We start from the raw sequence: 18,232 nt of genomic DNA on the forward strand, positions 1-18,232 counted from the left end.
TATAGTAAAAGGAATTGATTGCTGGATTTCAACAACTTCTAACTTAGTGCTTGCATAGAGGAATGCCACTGACTTTTAAAAAAATTATTTACTTATTTATTCCCCTTTGTTATCCTTGTTTTATTGTTGTACTTATTGTTGTTATTGATGTCGTCGATGTTGGATAGGACAGAGAGAAATGGAAAGAGGTCAGAAACAAGGATGAATATGGGATGATCTCACTCTCAGGCAGAAGTAGAAAAACAAGATCAGAAGAGAAAACACAAGTAGAACCTGAACTGGAATTGGCGTATTGCACCAAAGTAAAAGACTCGGGTGGGTGGGTGGGTAGGGAGAATACAGATTCAAGAAGGATGACAGAGGACCTAGTGGGGGTTGTATTGTTATATGGGAAACTAATGTTATGCATGTACAAACTATTGTATTTACTGTTGAATGTAAAACATTAATTCCCCAACAACAAAAAAAAATTTAAAAAATGGAAAGGGGGGGAGAGAAAGACACCTGCAGACCTGCTTCACCGCTTGTGAAGCGACTCCGCTGCAGGTAGGGAGCCGGGGTTATTGCTGGGCTCTGTGCCTGCACCATGAATCCACCGCTCCTGGAAGCCATTTTTCCCCCTTTTGTTGCCCTTGTTGTAGTCTCATTGTGGTTATTCCCTTTTGTTGCCTTTGTTATTATTGTTGTTGTTGTCGGACAGGACAGAGAGAAATAGAGGAGGAGAAGACAGGGGAGGGAGAGAAAGATAGACACCTGCTTAACCACTTGTGAAGTGACTCCCCTGCAGGTGGGGAGCTGGGGACTGGAACCGGGATCCTTAGGCCGGTCCTAGTGCTTTGCGCTACATGTGCTTAATCTGCTGCACTACCGCCTGACTCCTGCCACCGACTTTTGAATGTTAATTTTGTAGCCTGACACCTTACTGTACTGCCATCTTGCTGGATTCCTTAGTTTTTTCTATGTATATACTATCATGTCATCTGAAAACATGCCTTTTTTTATATAATTTTTAAAAATAATTTATTTATTCATGAGAAAGGAGGAGAGAAAGAACCAGACATCGCTCTGGTACATGTGCTGCTCGGGATCGAACTCGGGACCTCATGGTTGAGAATCCAATGCTTTATCCACTGTGCCATCTCCCGGACCACGAAAACATGCCTTTTTTAAAGCTTTTTGTTTCACATGAGGGCAGAGGAGGGGGTAAGCAAAATCACTTCTGGGAATGGAACCTGGAGACCTCCATCCAGCAAGAAAGCCTAATGTTATACTTGACTTATTTTCTCAGCCACCCTACATGCTAACTTAAGAGGGAGCCCAAGTTGTGGCCTGGGAGGTGGCACAGTAGATAAAGTGCTGGATTCTCAACCATGAGGTCCCAAGTTCAATCCCTGGCAGCACATGTACCAGAGTGATGTCTGGTTCTTTCTCTCTGCCTATCTTTCTCATGAATAAATAAACACTTAAAAAAAAAAAAAAGGGAGCCTATGCTGGTTTCCAGACAGCCAAATCTCACGGAGCTGTGCTGCATGGTATGGAGGGATAAGGTAGTCAGTAGCCACTTGCAGCTAGCTCTGGTAACTGACTACCCAGCTGGGCGTTAAGAATGAAGGTTCCAGGACATGGTGCATTCGACTAGATATGATGAGGTCCTGAGTTCCATGCCTGGGAACACGTGTGTGGTGGTCTGGTTCTTTGTAAAAATCAAAAAAAAGGCGGGAGAATGTTGATCTATAGATCCGGAAGAACATAGCAGGAAGGTGGGGCGCCTGTGTGGTTGGGCGGGAAAGCCAGAGCGCTGCGGGTTCCCTATGGCCACCGCTCACTGCTCCACTTGAGCTCCCGCCCCGTCTCTGGGGGAAGCACTTGCACTTCAGCCAGTCCCCGCTTCGGAAAGACTTCCGGTTTCCGAGAAGGGCGGGCCTCGGCTCCGGGGGAGGGGCCGCGGGACACTCACGATCTGTCAGGCATGGAGCTCTGGGGCTGGGGTTGGGCAGCGGATAAAGCCGGACCCACCGAGCTTCGGAGACGAGCTCTGGGGCGAAGAAGCTGTGAAGAGGTAATCTTCCCGAGGCTGGGGGCGCGCTCCACCCAGCCAGCACCGGCGACAGGAACCTGGGCCCTCCACCCTCCAACCCCGCACTTGCTTCCGCCAGATCCTCTCAGTCTGAGCCACACTGCGCCCCACCATGCCGCTCAGCCTTTTCCGGCGCCTTCTCTTGGCCACCCTGCTGCTTGCGATCGTCTGGACTCTCTTCGGGCCCTCCGGCATCGGTGAGGAGCTGCTGAGCCTCTCGCTAGCCTCCCTGCTTCCTGCCCCGGCCTCCCCAGGGCCGCCCCTGGCCTTGCCCCGCCTCTTGATACCCAATGAGGATGCCTGCACTCCTCCTGGTGCCCCGACCTTCCTGCTCATCCTGGTGTGCTCCGCCACGGAACACCTGAACCAAAGAAATGCTATCCGGGCCTCGTGGGGAGGGGTGCGTGCTGCCCGAGGGCTCAGGGTGCAGACTCTCTTTCTGTTGGGAGAGCCCCATGGAACTTATTCCGACCAGAGTTCCCAGAAGCAGCTGGAACGGGAGTCTGCAGCTAAAGGGGATATTTTGCAGGCTGCCTTCCAGGACTCCTATCGCAACCTTACTCTCAAGACCCTCAGCGGGCTGAACTGGGCAGATAAGTACTGCCCCATGGCTCGCTATGTCCTCAAGACCGACGATGATGTGTTTGTCAACGTCCCGGAGCTGGTGGCAGAGCTGATCCGAAGAGGGGGCCGTTGGGAGCAATGGGAGAAGGGCATAGATCCCCAGAGAGAAGCTGGGGTTGAAAACAGACAGCAGGAAGGAAAGTCCACCTTGGGGAGCCGACAGGTGCCTCTCCTGTATCTGGGCCGGTTGCACTGGCAGGTGCACCCCTCTCGAACACCAGGGGGCAAGCACCATATATCAGAGGAACAGTGGCCTCTCAGCTGGGGGTCCTTTCCACCCTATGCCTCTGGCACAGGGTATGTGCTGTCAGCTTCTGCTGTGCAACTCATCCTGAAAGTAGCCAGCCGGGCTCCCCCTCTACCACTGGAGGACGTCTTTGTAGGGATAAGTGCCAGAAGAGGAGGCCTCAGCCCAACTCATTGTGTCAGGTTAGCTGGTGCCACCCACTATCCTCTAGACCGGTGCTGCTATGGAAAATTCCTGCTGACCTCCCACAGGTTGGACCCCTGGAAGATGCAGGAAGTCTGGAAGTTACTGGGAGGCACTGAGGGAGGAAGGACTAAACCCTTCTGCACATGGCTCCAGGGAATACTGGGCATTGCACGGTGTCGGATAAATGCCTGGTTTCAAAGCTGAGAGGCTTGAGGAATGGAGATGCACCCAGCACCCCCATCACTGTCCCTCCCAGACCCAAGGGCAGGGCTCACTGGCTGCAGCTGATCAGGTTCTCTAGACTGACTGCTCTGGCTGTTACCAAAGACTGAAGCATACAGGAGAAACCTAAGGACCAGCCAGCCCCAAAGATGATCATCAGGAAGAGGAAATAACAAACAATGGGCTTGTTCCCTCCGTTATGGCAGAAGGGGCACAAACTCCTCAATAAACTTGTCTTTCTACCTCTGAGTGCAGTGTGGTCCTAGCCAGAAGTCCCAGAACACAAATCTTGGGAGTCTAAAGACTGCCACACCCAGCTAGATGAGGACAACTCTAGGGATGTAGGGGAGAAAGGACAGACTCCCAAGGAGGGAAACCCATAAAGAGCAAGACTAAGGCCACAGCAACCATGAGATATGGGGTGGGGGTAGAGGCATGAGCATGACTCCTTGGCTCCTTGAGTTAACCACAGACTAGGAAAGGGAGGAGACAAGAATCATCCACACATTCCCCCCAAAAAAATCTTGCTCTTTAATGTCAACCCAACCCCAGCTGTCCATGCCAGTTGAGGAAGAAGCACAATGCCTCCCCCCATCTAGGGAAAAAGATCATTTTCTCATAGGTGATCTTAGGTAGAATTTATCACCCATAGTACCCTGTGGAACTAGCTCAGCGTACAAATCTGTCCAGGGCTGATGGCCGGGCTCCAGTGGGTTTGTCCTTGTCTTGTTTTTGCTGCTGCCGTTGCTGCTGCTTAAGGTTTTGTCGGACTTTGTCCTGAGTGGGGAAACAGGCAAGGTAAGAAGTGGCAGAAAGGCAAGGCCAAAGGCACAGATACAACCTGTGAAAGGCCTGTCCCACTCCCCCAAAATAAGCATTTACCCTATGTTCCTCATCCATGACTTTCCTCTTCCTCTTCACTAAGCTTGCCGTCGAGCTGCGGCCTTTCTGTTTTGGTTTTGGCTGGAAGGGAACCTTGGCCTTGGGATCATATCCCTGAGGGAGGGTACAGAAGTGAAATCTTTAATAGCCTAGCAGCACCTACTGACTGTATCACACTTAAGGTACATTAGCAGGGAGAAATTAGCCTTGGGTGCTCTTGGCTGTCTGCTCCATACCAGCCTTTCTATCCGTTCCTTCTTTTGCTGCTCCAAAGAGATAACATCAACCTCTGCCAGGGCTCGTGGATCAAGACAGATGAGTTCTGCAGGTACCTAGAGATGCCAGAGGAACAGGAATGAAATCAGGAATGCCACTGAATCCTACTCTTCCCAAGACCACTGGCAAGGAGAGCTTTCCCCAATCTCAAACTATATAAGCCAGTCCTCACCTTCTCCAGTAAGGCCTTCACCTCCCATTCCTGGCGCTGCTTCTTGCTCCTGTATGGGTTACTCTCTAGGCCATCAAAGTTGGGCTCAGCAGCCCCTAGAGGGAGGGAGGCACAGGGAACGATTAATAGGAACCCAGTCCAGCAGTCCCAGACCTGTCCAAGCCCTTTGTTCTTGGATGTCTTGGTGCATTCTTAACTTTTGGCCAGAATTCACTTTGATAACACTCTCTTGGCCCACTCACCAGGGACCAGCATGCTGGTGAAGCCCCCACTGTGCCCCACCCCGAGCACATCTTCAAAGGGGCAGAACTGAAGGCCGTGCACATTGCCTGAAAGGTGGTGTGTAAGGTAGGGCTGCTCCAGAGAGGGTGGACTGGCCTTGCCCTGCCCTGCCCATATGTTGATCACATCGCCCATTCCAGCAGCCAGCAGTCCCCGCTGAGAGAAGGCAAGGTGCCCTGCTCCCTGGGGCAAGGTCCGAGTGCTCAGAGGCTGGAATGTTCCTCGAAGGTCAAAGATCTTTATCTGGTGGTCCAAGCCAGAGGTGGCCATGTACCTGGAGGAAACGGGAATCAATAAATCTGTAGTGGGGGCTGAGCAGGCCTGTGGCAAAGTCCAGGCATCAAGTCTGGTTGGGGAGAGAAAGACGGACAATGACAGTAATCACTACCATCACAAACACTCCACAGGCATCCTCTAGCTGAGATGTAACCCAACTGTACTTTTTTTTAAAAATTTTTTTAATTATTTATTTTCCCTTTTGTTGCCCTTGTTTATTACTGTTGTTGTAGTTATTATTTTTTAAATATTTATTTATACCCTTTTGTTGCCCTTGTTTTGTTGTTGTAGTTGTTGCTGTTATTGATGCCACTATTGTTGGACAGGACAGAGAGAAATGGAAAGAGGACGGGAAGAGAGAGGGGGAGAGAAAGATAGACACCTGCAGACCTGCTTCACTGCTTGTGAAGCAATTCTCCTGCAAGTAGGGAGCCGGGGCTTGAACCAGGATCCTTAAGCAGGTCCTTGCACTCTGCGCCACCTGTGCTTAACCTGCTGCACCACCGCCCTACTCCTGTTGTAGTTGTTGATGTTGGTTGTTGTTGGATAGGACAGAGAGAAATGGAAAGAGGAGGGGAAGACAGAGAAACGGAGAGAAAGATAGACACCTACAGACCTGCTTCACTGCCTGTGAAGCGACTCCCCTGCAGGTGGGGAGCTGGGGGCTCGAACCAGGATCCTTACGCCAATCCTTGAGCTTTGCGCCACCTGCGCTTAACCCGCTGTGCTACCACCCAACCCCCTGTACTTTTTTTCTTAAGATTTTCATTTATTTACTTACTGGAGAGAGACAGAAATCAAGAAGGAAGGGAGAGAGGGAGAAGAAGCCCTGCTCCACCACTTGTGGAGCTTCCCCTACTGGCAGGACGGGACCAAGGGCTTAAAGGCTGTAATGTGTACTTAACCAGGTACGCCACCACTTGGCCCCCTTTATTATTATTTTTAAAATGTTATTAATTGGAGAGACAAGAAAGTGAGAGAGATGGGGAAAACAGAAAAAGATACCTGTAGCATTCCTTCGTGGCTTGTGAAACTTTCCTGCTACTAGTAGGGCTGAGGGCTTGAACTTGGGGTCCTTCTGCATTGTAACATAGCTTTCCCCCAAGCAGGAGCGAAACAAGAGCTTGAACCCTACTGGGTCCGTGTGCACTGTAATGTGTTTGCTTAACCAGCTGTGTCACAGCCTGGCGAACATAACATGTACTCTTTACTATGTGCACCAATGCCCAACCCCATTAAAAAATACACACACACACGAAACCTGAATACTGCTCAGGTCTGGCATATGGTGGCACCTGGGGCATGTGGATCATTGGGCATGAAAGTCCCCAGTCCCTGTACTTTTTTATTTTAAATTGTGGTAAAGGGCTGGGAGGTAGCTTGCCTAGTAAAATGTACTTTACCATGTGTGAGGGTCTGGGCTCAAGTCCCTGGCCACCACATAAGAAACTATACAATGGGGAAGTTTCACAAGCAGAAATAGTACTATGATGTGCCTCCTTTATCTCGCACCCTCTATCTGGAAACAAGGAAAATAAAAAAAGAAATATGGAACACAGAGCTGGGGAGATAGCACAATGCATAATGATTAAGCAAGACTTTATGCCTTAGATGCCAAGATCTCAAGTTTAATCCCTGGCACTACCAGAGCTTAATAGTACTCTGGTTTAAAAATGAATAAAACGGGGAGCCTGGCGGTAGCGCGGTGGGTTAAGCACAGGTGGCGCAAAGTACAAGGACCTGCGTGAGGATCCCGGTTCGAGCCCCCGGCTCCCCACCTGCAGGGGAGTCGCTTCACAGGTGGTGAAGCAGGTCTGCAGGTGTCTGTCTTTCTCTCCCTCTCTCTGTCTTCCCCTCCTCTCTCCATTTCTCTCTGTCCTATCCAACAACGACAACATCAGTAACAACAACAATAATAACTACAACAACAATAAAAAAAAGACAACAAGGGTAACAAAAGGGAAAATAAATAAAAATTACAAAAAAAAAAAAAAAAAGAATAAAACGGGGTCGGGCGGTGGTGCAGTGGGTTAAGCGCATGTGGCGCAAAGCGCAAGGACCGGTGTAAGGATCCCGGTTCCAGCCCCTGGCTCCCCACCTGCAGGTGTCTATCTTTCTCTCCCCCTCTCTGTCTTCCCCTCCTCTCTCTATTTCTCTCTGTCCTATCCAACAACAAAGACATCAACAATAACAACTACAATAATAAAACAACAAGGGCAACTAAAGGGAATAAATAAAGAAATAAATTTTTAAATTCACTTTTGATAGTATGCTACTTTGCTATGCATGTAACCCAGGCTGAAGTCCAGTCCCCAGTGGCATTACAGAAGGCTTTGGAATTGTGATTTCCTTTTCTGCTACCAAGGTTATTGCTGGGGCTCAGTGCCTGCACAGTGAATCCATCACTCCCAGCAGCCATTTTAGTTTTCCTTTATTTTTCCTTTCCTTTTTTTTTTTTTTTGGGGGGGAGAAGGATAGGTAAGGAAAGGAAAGGGGGAGCAAGGAGAGAGAATGAGACATCTACAGCACTGCTTCATTGTTCATAAAGCTTTCCCCCTGTAGGTAGAGACTAGGGTCTTGAGCCCAGGTCACTGTTAGGTGTTACTTTACCTGTTGTGCCACCACTCAGCCCCTCAACAGTTTAACTTAAAAGCATTAAGTCACAAGTTTGACTGTCAGCACTGTATGTGCTAGCATTTGCTCTGGTTTTCTCTCTTCCTCTCTCATTCTTTTTTTTTTTTAATTTTTTTTTTAGATTTTATTTATTTGTTAATAAGAAAGATAGGAGGAGAGAAAGAACCAGATATTACTCTGGTACATGTGCTGCTGGGGATTGAACTCAGGACCTCATGCTTGAGAATCCAGTGCTTCCTCTGCTATGCCACCTCCCAGTCCACACCTCTCTCATTCTCTTTCTCTGGTATTAATACATAAATAAATCTTTTAAAATTCTGTAATTTATTTTTTGTTATCTTTTCTTTATGTTATTGATAACACAGGAGAGAGAATTTCAAATGAAACAGAGGAGAGAAACAAGCCCAAGCACAGTCTGACACATGTAGTGCTGAGGACTGAACAGGGAACCTTAGGCTTGAGAGCCCAAGACTACCAGTTGAGCCATTTCTGTAGCCACTTAATATTTAATATTTCAGTGCCTACACAACACTATTCACTTTAACAATATTAACTATTTGGCTCTACAGGAATTTTGTGGTGATAAACAACAAGGAAGGGCAACAAAAGGGAAAAAATGGCCTACAGGAGCAGTGGATTCGCAGTGCCTGGTCTGGAATGTGGTGCCATGGATAAAGCACTAGACTCTCAAGTGTGAGGTCCCAAGTTCTGTCCCCAATAGCATATGTACCAGAATGATATCTGGTTCTTTTTCTCCCTCCTCCTATCTTCTCATTAATAAAGTCTTTTTAAAAAGTCATTGACTGGGCGGGACACAATGGTAATACAAAGAGACTCTCATGCCTGAGGCGCCAAAGTCCCAGGTTCAATCATAAACCAGAGCTGAGCAGTGCTCTGGTTAAAAGACAAACAAACGGGGAGTCTGGGCAGTGGCACAGTGGGTTAGCACAGGTGGCACAAGCCCAAGGACCAGTGAAAGGATTTCGGTTCGAGCCCCTGGCTCCCCACCTGCAAGGGAGTCAATTCATAGGCGGTGAAGCAGGTCTTTAGGTGTCTGTCTTCCTCTCCCCTCTCTATCTTCCCCTCCTCTCTCCATTTCTCTCTGTCCTATCCAATAATGACGACATTAACAACAAAACAACAAGGGCAACAAAAGGGAATAAAATAAATATTAAAAAAATATAAACAAACAGGGTTGAGCAGTGACACAGCTGGTAAAATGCACAAATTACCATGCTTGAAGACCCAGGTTTGAGTCCCCAGTTGCCACCTGCAGAGTGGGGAGCTTCATGAGCAGTGAAGCAGGCTGCAAGTATTTCTCTTTCCCACTCTCTAGTCCTATTTCTTTCTACCTCTATCATAATAAAATTAACAAAAACAATTTTTAAGATAAACAAGCAAAGACTATCAACTACAGCCTGGGAAGTGTAGCAGTGGCTACATCTTTGGACTCAAAAACATGAGGTCCAGAGTTTAATGCTGTGGTTCTCTCTCCAGATGGATGTTCTGGCTCTCTCTCTCTCTCTCCCATATAAATAAATTTTAAAAAATACAAGAAAAAAAAATCTTTTAAAAAAGTACATTGTCTTCCACAACTTTCTGTTCAGCAGTGACTGCCAACACCTGTTCTCAAACAAGTGACTTACGTGCCTGTAGAATCTACTGCTACAGACCGGACACCACCACGGTGACAGAGAATCTTTACCAGAGGCTCCTTCATGGCTGGACTCCATAAAGACACAGTACCTGGAGGTCAGAGGAAAGGGTTTAAGTTACCAGTGGGGCACTGCAGTAACTAAGCCTGAGAAATTAAGGGACTCAGATAACAAAAAGGGAGATAAAAGACAATTTTAAGGAACTTGTGAAATACAAATATAGAAAAGCAGCAGACCAGGACAGTCAGAGAATCAAAGTTGAACCAGGGACCAACCATTGCTGTGTCCAAGATGAATGACAGCATTATAGGGGTTCTGAGTCATGACATCAAGCCTTCCAGCGCGGGCATTCAGTGCTGTCACGATCTTCCCAACAGACACGTCCAGGTAGGTCAGGAATCCTGTCTCTGACTATGAGAGAAAACGAAACTCAATTTCTAGGCAGGTGAAATAGCTCACCTGGGAGTGTCTCTTTCAGTACACACATGACTGAGGTGAGTCCATCCCCCATGGCACTGGGGAAAGCTTTAGTGATGTCTCTCTCTCCCTGTCTTTCTCCTATCTGATAAAAGTCAGTCTAGAGAAGCAAAGCCATGGTGATAACCAAAAAATAAAGAGAGGACCGTGGTCCAGGAGGTGGTGCAGTGGATAAAGCACTGGACTCTCAAGCATGAGGTCCTGAGTTCAGTCCCCAGCAGCATATGTACCAGTGTGATGTCTGGTTCTTTCTTTCTTTCTTTATTTATTTATTTTCCTTTAACATTGTTGTGGTTATTAATGTCGTTGTTGTTGGATAGGACAGAGAGAAATGGAGAGAGAAGGGGAAGACAGAGAGGAGGAGAGAAAGACAGACACCTGCAGACCTGCTTTACCGCTTGTGAAGCGATTCCCCTGCAGGTGGGGAGCCGGGGGCTCGAACTGGGATCCTTACGCAGGTCCTGGCGATTTGCGCCACGTGCGCTAAACCTGCTGCACCACTGCCCGACTCCCCTGATGTCTGGTTCTTTCTCTCTCTCCTCCTATGTTTCTCATGAATAAATAAACTTAAAAAAAAAAAAAAGAGGACCAAGCAGCGGTGCACCCAGTTAAACGTACATATTACAAAGACAAGGACCCATGTAAGGATCCAGGTTAAAGCCCCTAGCTCCCCACCTGCAGGGGGGGACACTTCATGACACCTGCCTATCTTTCTCTCCCTTTCTTTTCTCAATTTCTGTTGATAAAATGGAAAAAAAAAAAAAAAGCTGCCAGGAACAGTGGATTCATAGTGTTGGCACCAAGTTCCAACAATAACTCTGGAGGTTAAAAAAAAGATATCAGGAGTCGGGCAGGAGCACAGCAGGTTAAGCACACATGGCACAAAATGCAAGGACTGGTGTAAAGATCCAAGTTTGAGCCCCCAGCTCCCTACCTGCAGAGGAGTCACTTCACAAGCGGTGAAATAGATCTGCAGCTGTCTATCTTTCTCTCCCCCTCTCTCCATTTCTCTCTGTCCTATCTAACAATGACGGTATCAATAACTACAACAGTAATAACCACAACAATAAAAAGGGCAACAAAAGGGAAAATAAATATAAATAATAATGATAATAAAGAGGGGGCTGCTAGGTGGCACACCAAGATAAGCACACATAGTGCTATTCATAAGGACCAGAGCAAGGACTAGGTTCAAGCCCCTGTTCCCCACCTGCAAGAGGGAAGCTTCATAAGCAGGTGTGCAGGTGCCTGTTATTCTTTCTTTTTAAAATATTTATTTGCCCCTTTGTTGCCCTTGTTGTTTTATTGCTGTAGTTATTATTGTTGTTATTGATGTTGTCATTATTGGATAGGACAGAGAGAAATGGAGAGAGGAGGGGAAGACAGAGAGGGGGAGAGAGAGAGACAGACACCTGCAGACCTGCTTTACCACTTGTGAAGTGACTCCCCTGCAGGTGGGAAGCTGGGGGCTTGAACTGGGATCCTCAAACTCCCTCTTACTTTCTTTTTTTTTTAATATTTATTTATTTATTCCTTTTTGTTGCCTTTGTTTTTTTATTGTTGTAGTTATTATTGTTATGTTGTTGGATAGGACAGAGAGAAATGGAGAGAGGAGGGGAAGACAGGGAGAGAGAAAGACAGAAACCTGCAGATCTGCTTCACTGCCTGTGAAGTGACTCCCCTGCAGGTGGGAAGCTGGGGGTTGGAACCAGGATCCTTAAGCCGGTCCTTGCACTTTGAGCCAAGTGCACTTAACCCACTGCGCCTGACTCCCCCCTCTATTTCTAACCAGAGCACTGCTCAGCTCTGGTTTATGGTGGTGCGGGAGACTGAACCTGGGACTTCAGAGCCTCAGGCATGAGAGTCTCTTTGCATAAACATCATGCTACCACCCACCCACCCTCCCCAAATGGTTTTTGTTTGTTTGTTTTTTACCTCCAGGGTTATTGCTGGGGGTTGGTACTATCACAAGAATCCAATTCTCCTGGAGACTCTTTTTTTCCATTTTAGTCGATAGGACAGGGAGGATTGGGGGGGAGGGGAGAAAGATAGACACCTGAAGACCTGCTTCACCAATTGTGAAGTGACTCCCCTATAGGTGGGGACCCTGGGGCTCAAACTAGGATCCTTGACTTCATACTACATGAGCTTAACCTGTTGCACTACAGTCCATATCCCCTTTCTCTCCTACAGTCCGTGTCTACCTTTCTCTCTCCTCTATCTCCCCCCCCTCTCAATTTCTCTCTGGCCTACTGAATAAAATAGAAAGAGGGAGGAATAGGGAGAGGGAGAGAAAGGGAGAAAGAAACATGACTGTCCCATCCTCTTTTCCTCTTCTTATCCTGAAGGAGAGATCTTCTCAGAAGGTGCCATCCAGTCCCTGTCACTCACAGCTGTGGCCAGGAGGAAGTGGAAAGGCAGGAACTCAAGCCTCGTGATGCGGTCACAGCGGCGGATGCAGTGAAGCTCAATGCCCTGGTTGTCATAGATGTGAAGCCATCGGTTCTGAGCAACAGCAAGCAGTGCCTCTGAATGCAGAAACCTGGGAAGAGGGGAGGAGTGCTTTAATGAGAAAGGGTGTCAAGGGCTGTCATTCATCAGTGATGGGCTATCTCACCCACTGACCGGATGTCTCGAACTGCCTCCATGACATTGATCTCACACATGAGCTTCTTTGTGATCCAGTCAAGGGCAGCCACATGACCCCTGCGTCCTCCAAGAGTCAGGTGTCTGTTGGAAGTAGGGAACAGAAAGGGGGTCAATGCAGGAGAATTATCCTCAGACCACTTGAGATCTGTAGTGCCTCTCCACATGGAAAGACATAGCTGGGAGCTGGGTGGTGGTGCAGTGGGTTAAGCACACATGGCAGAAAACACACGGACCGGCATCAGGATCCCGGTTTGAGCCCCCGGCTCCCCACCTGCAGGGAGGTCGATTCACAGGCGGTGAAGCAGGTGTTTATCTTTCTCTCCCCTACTCTGTCTTCCCTCCTCTCTTGATTTCTCTCTGTCCTATCCAACAACGACAGCAATAATAACAACAAAGACAAACAACAAGGGCAACAAAAAGGGAAAAAAAAAAAGACATAGCTATACACGCTCTCCTTCACATGCCAGCAAAATCATAAAGCATCACATCAACAACTAGCATAGCTCAAGTTAAAGATACATTCACATTGGGAGTTGGGTGGTAGTGCAGCAGGTTAAGCGCAGGTGGCGCAAAGCACAAGGACTGGCATAAGGATCCCAGTTCAAGCCCCTGGCTCCCCACCTGCAGGGGAGTCACTTCACAAGCAGTGAAGTAGGTCTGCAGGTGTCTATCTTTCTCTCCCCCTCTCTGTCTCCCCTCCTCTCTCCATTTCTCTGTCCTATCCAACAACATCAATAACAACTACAACAATTAAAAAAAAAGGGCAACAAAAGGGAATAAATAAATATTTTAAAAAAGATACACTCACATTCTAGTTAAAAAAACACTGGAGTAACAGGGGAGGTGGCATAGTGACTACAGCATTGCACCTGCTAACATGAGATTCTAAGTATGATCATTAGCATCACATGTGACAGAATGTATGTGTTCTCTCTCGTTAATAAGTCTTTTTGTTTTTCCAGTGTCACTGAAATTCAGCCTTACCTCCCAGTTCGAGAGTAATTCAGCCTATATGGCCCAAACTGCCGCAAGTTCAAGTCAAAGTGCTGGGGAGAAAGAAAAAAAAAAGAAAGAATTGAGTCCCTACAGTTATTCGTTTTTATTACTATTTATTTTTCTTTTTAAAGATAGAGGATAAGAGACTGAGACAGGGATGGTGGGGGAGAGGTAGAGTAGTAAAAACAGATTCCCTACAGTTATTCTTTCTTCTAATCCTCACCTCCTTCTTACCCTGAATCACCAAACCCACTGGTCCATTCCCATCATTAGACTAACCTTGGCTGCACTTGCAATGTCCACAGCCTCCACAATGTCAGCCTGTCGTATCTTTGCCGTGTCCTCCCCATCTTCTCCTTCTAAAAACCTGTGAGAGTGTTAGGTTATAGTTAAACTCCCTAAAATGAAATGGAGGTACTAACATACACTGAGAAAGGAGGATTCCATACCGCTGGGAAGGGAGCACACTTTTGGGTTCACTTACCCAGGTTCTTCAGCAAGCAGCAGCTCAGAACGCGCAGCTTTGACACTTACTACTTCTTCCTCAGCTTCAGCCACCTCAAGTCTGCTCTGGGTTTGGGGCTTACAGTCTGGAAACTAACCGTTATTGGTAAAGGATGAGTACGAGAAAAATCAGCATATGTGAGTGTCACCGGAGAGATGACTGAGCCACTCCCCACTCTGGCTAGTGTCCTCACCTTTTTGGATTTGTCAATCCGCCGAAACTTCCGGGCCGCCTCTACAGGGATGGGGGCGGGGCCTGGAAATGGATCCTGAGCCTGAGGCAGGGAGGAGGCGATTAGCAAAAAGGCTCAAGTTGAGTCCATCCCTTGCACCCTCCAAAGCACAAAGAGACTTGCTCCACCATCTCAGGCTCACCCCAGACAAGGTCCCCTGAGGCGCCGGATTCCTGTGTTCTCGGGATTTCCTCTGGACCTGGCGCTTCTTGGAGTTCCAGGACTTCTTTGGGATACGAGTATTCTTTGGCCTCTCGGGGCGAACCTCTCGCTTCCTTTTCTTGTTAGGAGGGGGCTCTGGAGAGGTCCCGGCAGCCGTCGGAGTGGCCACGTCTTCCCAGTAGCGCCGTGGTTTCTACGGGCAGAGCAGTAGCCCTGATGCTTGGCTGCCCGGCCACCCGTCCCTCCAACCCTGCAGCCATAAACGTCCCTGCTACCCCACGGAGATCTCTACCTTCTTGGTCTTAAGTTTGTTCTTCTTAGGCGGAACATTCTTGCCCGGCTTGGGGGCAGTCTCCATCGAGCTCACGCGAACAACCACACGTGCAAAGTGCTCTCAGCTGTCCCACACCCGATAGGAGCCTCTCGGAAGTCCTCTGGTCGTCATCCAATCAGCAGGTACTACATCTGAAGCCTTCAAGGCGCCATCTTGAATGAGGGCAAGTTCTCCATTGAGGGGCGTGGCTGATTTTGGGCTCGCCCTCCCGAGCAGCGGTCTTTGTCAGAGTGGTCAAAGAAAGGCAAATCCAAGAAAAGGCTAGAATAATGGTGCCGTGTCTTTTTCCAGCTTTCCCTTCACATTTAGCCTAAGACCTTCCGAGTCCAGTCTCTTTTTTAACAGAATAAGTGCATTGAATGGCTAGAACTACTATTCCCAGGATGCACTAAAGGGTAGCTCCCAATACCGTCTTTTCCCAGCGTTCTCTATTTACTTCCGGGTTCATGAATACTGTAGGGAGAACGTGAGTAGGAAGAGCTTCGGTTGAGGGCTTCGGGGTCTCCTGTGGCCCCTCCACTCGCTGGGGTCGAGATAGAGTTGATATCCCGGACTCGGAGAGGCAGCAGTGTCTCTTGAGGCCACCTCTGAAGAGCGCTGTCCTTTCCACAGGCCAGAGCGGAGAGCTCGTGGGTCTTTCAGAGTGTGAGACCCCCTTGCCCTTCTCCGGCTCACCGCAGGCATTCGTCCCCGCCATGGCTGAACTGATCCAGAAAAAGCTACAGGGAGAAGTGGAGAAATACCAACAGCTACAGAAAGGTAAGCGAGCAGGGTAACCTGCTCTAGTCACATTACTTACAGTCCAGACCCGTGTCAAGCAAGATGTTGTCTGCCCCACCCGTGCTTCTTCCCCACCGCTAATCCGCTGCCCCCATCGTTGATTCTTCCCTTGGTCCTGTTTTCTTCCGACTAGGATGGTGGCATATTTGCTGTCTCTAATCGTAAGTCTTTTCTCCCCCCTACTCCCCAGACTTGAGTAAATCCATGTCAGGGCGGCAGAAGCTTGAAGCACAACTAACAGAAAATAATATCGTGAAGGAGGTGAGAGACTGCAATTTGAGGGCTCCGGAGAGACGTTTACTGCTGATGATTCTGATCGTGTTTGTCCCGCCTTTCCACCAGGAACTGGCCCTGCTGGATGGGTCCAATGTGGTCTTCAAACTTCTGGGCCCAGTGTTAGTCAAACAGGAGCTGGGGGAGGCTCGAGCCACAGTGGGGAAGAGGCTGGACTACATCACAGCAGAAATGTGAGGCTTTGTTCCTTCAACCTTACACGCTTGACACCTTGGAGAAGTGTGGAGGAACCATTGTAAATAGCTTCCCAGATTTGTCCTCCAAACATCTGCTTCACCCAAGCATTACCCTCTTCACGCCCCTTCTCTCAACCTCCCTCTCCTAGATCTTGGGTTTTCCCTGTCTGCTCATCACCACCTTCAATGCTAAGCCCCACTAATTTTTCCATATTTCTCTCTCTTGCTCCTGTCTCTTTCAGTAAGCGATATGAATCTCAACTCCGGGACCTCGAGAGGCAATCAGAACAGCAGAGGGAGACCCTTGCTCAACTGCAGCAGGAGTTTCAGCGGGCCCAGGCTGCAAAGGCAGGGGCTCCTGGGAAGGCCTGACCTGGTGGTAGGGGGAAGGGCAGGTGAGGGAATGAGGCAGCTCTAGGGTCTATACTGTAGCTAATAAAAGTATGGAAACAACTGGCTGTTTTCTGACCAGCCACTTCTGTTGTCATAACTCCCCATTCATTCCCCTAGGTGCTTCTGCAATGTATGCATACATGTCACCTACATTACTACCTTAGTTCCAAATTCAAGTAATTGGAATCTACTCTGTGGAGGGATGAGTGTGTGTAAATAGGGGGAGAAATTGAAAGAGATGGGGACATCTGGGGAAAGACATTTACAGTACTGCTCCACCACTTGTGAAGCTTCCCCCTGTAGGTAGGGACTGGGGCTTGAACCTGAGTTCATGCATGGTAACGTGTGCTCTACCAGGAACACCCCTCACTCCCTGCCCCAGTAACTGTTTTATTTGTGGAGCCTGGCCTCATACATGCAGTTTCACCTTGGATGATTTCACCACTCCACACTGCTTTTTCATTCAGAGGGATACATCAGAACTTCCCCAGATTTAGAGAAGGTGCATAGCAAAACACACACCCTACCCAGTAAGGAATCTTTCTGGTCCCTCAAACCTTGCCTATATACAACCTTTAACTCTTATCCCATCAAGGGGGGGCATGTCATGTTTACTAGACAACAGTTGGTTGGGAATGCCAGTTCAGTAGAAAAATTCACAAGTCCATAGCTTGTGATCCCAGGATAAAAAATAGAGGAGGTACTTAGAACTTTGGACTTGCAAGCATGAAATCCTTAGTTTGATCCCTGGCATCACATATCCCAAGTATAATCTCTCCTATCTACATCATGAAACAGTGATCCTTGTCATCCTTCATCCTCTAAATAGCCCTGGCATGTCTTTTAATTCTTGTTAGTTTCTCTCTTCCTAGGACTTGTTTGAAAGCAGTTTAAACTGCTGCTTTATGATGCTATAAATTCTCTCAAGTTTTTACACTGTTTTCAAAGATTTTTTTTTGTCCTAAAATTATTTTTTTAATATATTTTTATTTCCTTTTGTTGCCCTTGCTTTATTGTTGTAGTTTTTATTGTTGTTATTGATATCATTGTTGGATAGGACAGAGAGAAATAGAGGAGGGGAAGACAGAGAGGGGGAAAGACAGACACCTGCAGACCTGCTTCACCACCTGTGAAGCTACTCCCCTGCAGGCGGGGAGCTGGGGGCTCAAACCAGGATCCTTACATCGGTCCTTGCGCTTTGTGCCTCTTGCACTTAACCCACTGCGCTACTGCCTGACTCCCCCACAATTATTTTTTACAAATTTGCAGCTAGGGGAGTTCTTCAATTGATAACTTTAATTGGGTGGCCAAGATTTTTTTTTTTTTTTTAACCAAAACACTGATCACCTCTTGCTTGTGGTGTGGGGGATTGAACCTGGGCCTTTGGAGCCTCAGACATGAGAGTCTCTGCATAACCATTATGCTATCTACCCACAGCCCTGGATTTTTTTTTTTTTAACCAGAGCACTGCTCAGCTGACTTGTAGTGTGGAGGATTGAACCTGGAACCTTAGAGGCGCAGGCATGAGAGTATGCTTGTATAACCATTATGCTATCTCCCCCACCCAGAAATAAGTCACTTTGATTAACAATTTAATACCTGGTCTTCAGTTCTTTGTGCAGATATAAAACATTGGGTGCTTTCTTTATTTTCTCTTTTGTTGCCCTTGTTTTTCATTGTTGTTGTAGCTGTTATTGATGC

At 47.8% G+C, this 18,232-nt stretch overlaps 3 protein-coding genes across 3 annotated transcripts; 2 read left to right on the plus strand and 1 right to left on the minus strand.

The window, feature by feature from the left end:
• Positions 1 to 1,819: 1,819 nt before the first annotated feature.
• Positions 1,820 to 3,598, plus strand: B3GALT4 (beta-1,3-galactosyltransferase 4). The gene has a single exon (XM_007527428.3). The coding sequence runs from the start codon at positions 2,190 to 2,192 to the stop codon at positions 3,336 to 3,338; it is 1,149 nt and encodes a 382-aa protein (XP_007527490.1). The 5' UTR covers positions 1,820 to 2,189; the 3' UTR covers positions 3,339 to 3,598.
• A 265-nt stretch (positions 3,599 to 3,863) lies between these two features.
• On the minus strand, positions 3,864 to 15,006 carry WDR46 (WD repeat domain 46). The gene is made up of 15 exons (XM_007527429.3): positions 14,847 to 15,006; positions 14,535 to 14,747; positions 14,354 to 14,434; positions 14,140 to 14,252; positions 13,935 to 14,022; positions 13,644 to 13,705; positions 12,636 to 12,740; positions 12,402 to 12,552; positions 9,809 to 9,944; positions 9,525 to 9,624; positions 4,929 to 5,242; positions 4,687 to 4,781; positions 4,475 to 4,570; positions 4,239 to 4,352; positions 3,864 to 4,133 (listed from the first exon to the last, which is right to left on the minus strand). The coding sequence occupies exons 1-15, from the start codon at positions 14,910 to 14,912 to the stop codon at positions 4,026 to 4,028; spliced, it is 1,842 nt and encodes a 613-aa protein (XP_007527491.1). The 5' UTR covers positions 14,913 to 15,006; the 3' UTR covers positions 3,864 to 4,025.
• A 328-nt stretch (positions 15,007 to 15,334) lies between these two features.
• PFDN6 (prefoldin subunit 6) lies at positions 15,335 to 16,613 on the plus strand. Its single transcript, XM_060189590.1, has 4 exons — positions 15,335 to 15,647; positions 15,859 to 15,929; positions 16,011 to 16,135; positions 16,381 to 16,613. The coding sequence occupies exons 1-4, from the start codon at positions 15,584 to 15,586 to the stop codon at positions 16,508 to 16,510; spliced, it is 390 nt and encodes a 129-aa protein (XP_060045573.1). The 5' UTR covers positions 15,335 to 15,583; the 3' UTR covers positions 16,511 to 16,613.
• The last annotated feature ends 1,619 nt before the right edge of the window (positions 16,614 to 18,232 follow it).

Source organism: Erinaceus europaeus, chromosome 4 (genome assembly GCF_950295315.1).
Source record: "Erinaceus europaeus chromosome 4, mEriEur2.1, whole genome shotgun sequence".
NCBI lineage: Eukaryota > Metazoa > Chordata > Mammalia > Eulipotyphla > Erinaceidae > Erinaceus > Erinaceus europaeus.

What these genes read in the sequence shown, in the direction of transcription:
- B3GALT4 (XM_007527428.3), top strand. Translation starts at nt 2,190, where the DNA reads ATGCCGCTCAGCCTTTTCCGGCGCCTTCTCTTGGCCACCCTGCTGCTT.
- WDR46 (XM_007527429.3), bottom strand. Translation starts at nt 14,912, where the DNA reads ATGGAGACTGCCCCCAAGCCGGGCAAGAATGTTCCGCCTAAGAAGAAC. An exon ending in CTGCTTGCTGAAGAACCTGG is followed by an intron (nt 14,023 to 14,139) that starts GTAAGTGAACCC and finishes ACACTCTCACAG; the next exon opens with GTTTTTAGAAGGAGAAGATG. An exon ending in TCATCTTGGACACAGCAATG is followed by an intron (nt 9,625 to 9,808) that starts GTTGGTCCCTGG and finishes TCTGACCTCCAG; the next exon opens with GTACTGTGTCTTTATGGAGT.
- PFDN6 (XM_060189590.1), top strand. Translation starts at nt 15,584, where the DNA reads ATGGCTGAACTGATCCAGAAAAAGCTACAGGGAGAAGTGGAGAAATAC. An exon ending in ATACCAACAGCTACAGAAAG is followed by an intron (nt 15,648 to 15,858) that starts GTAAGCGAGCAG and finishes CCTACTCCCCAG; the next exon opens with ACTTGAGTAAATCCATGTCA. An exon ending in AAAATAATATCGTGAAGGAG is followed by an intron (nt 15,930 to 16,010) that starts GTGAGAGACTGC and finishes CCTTTCCACCAG; the next exon opens with GAACTGGCCCTGCTGGATGG.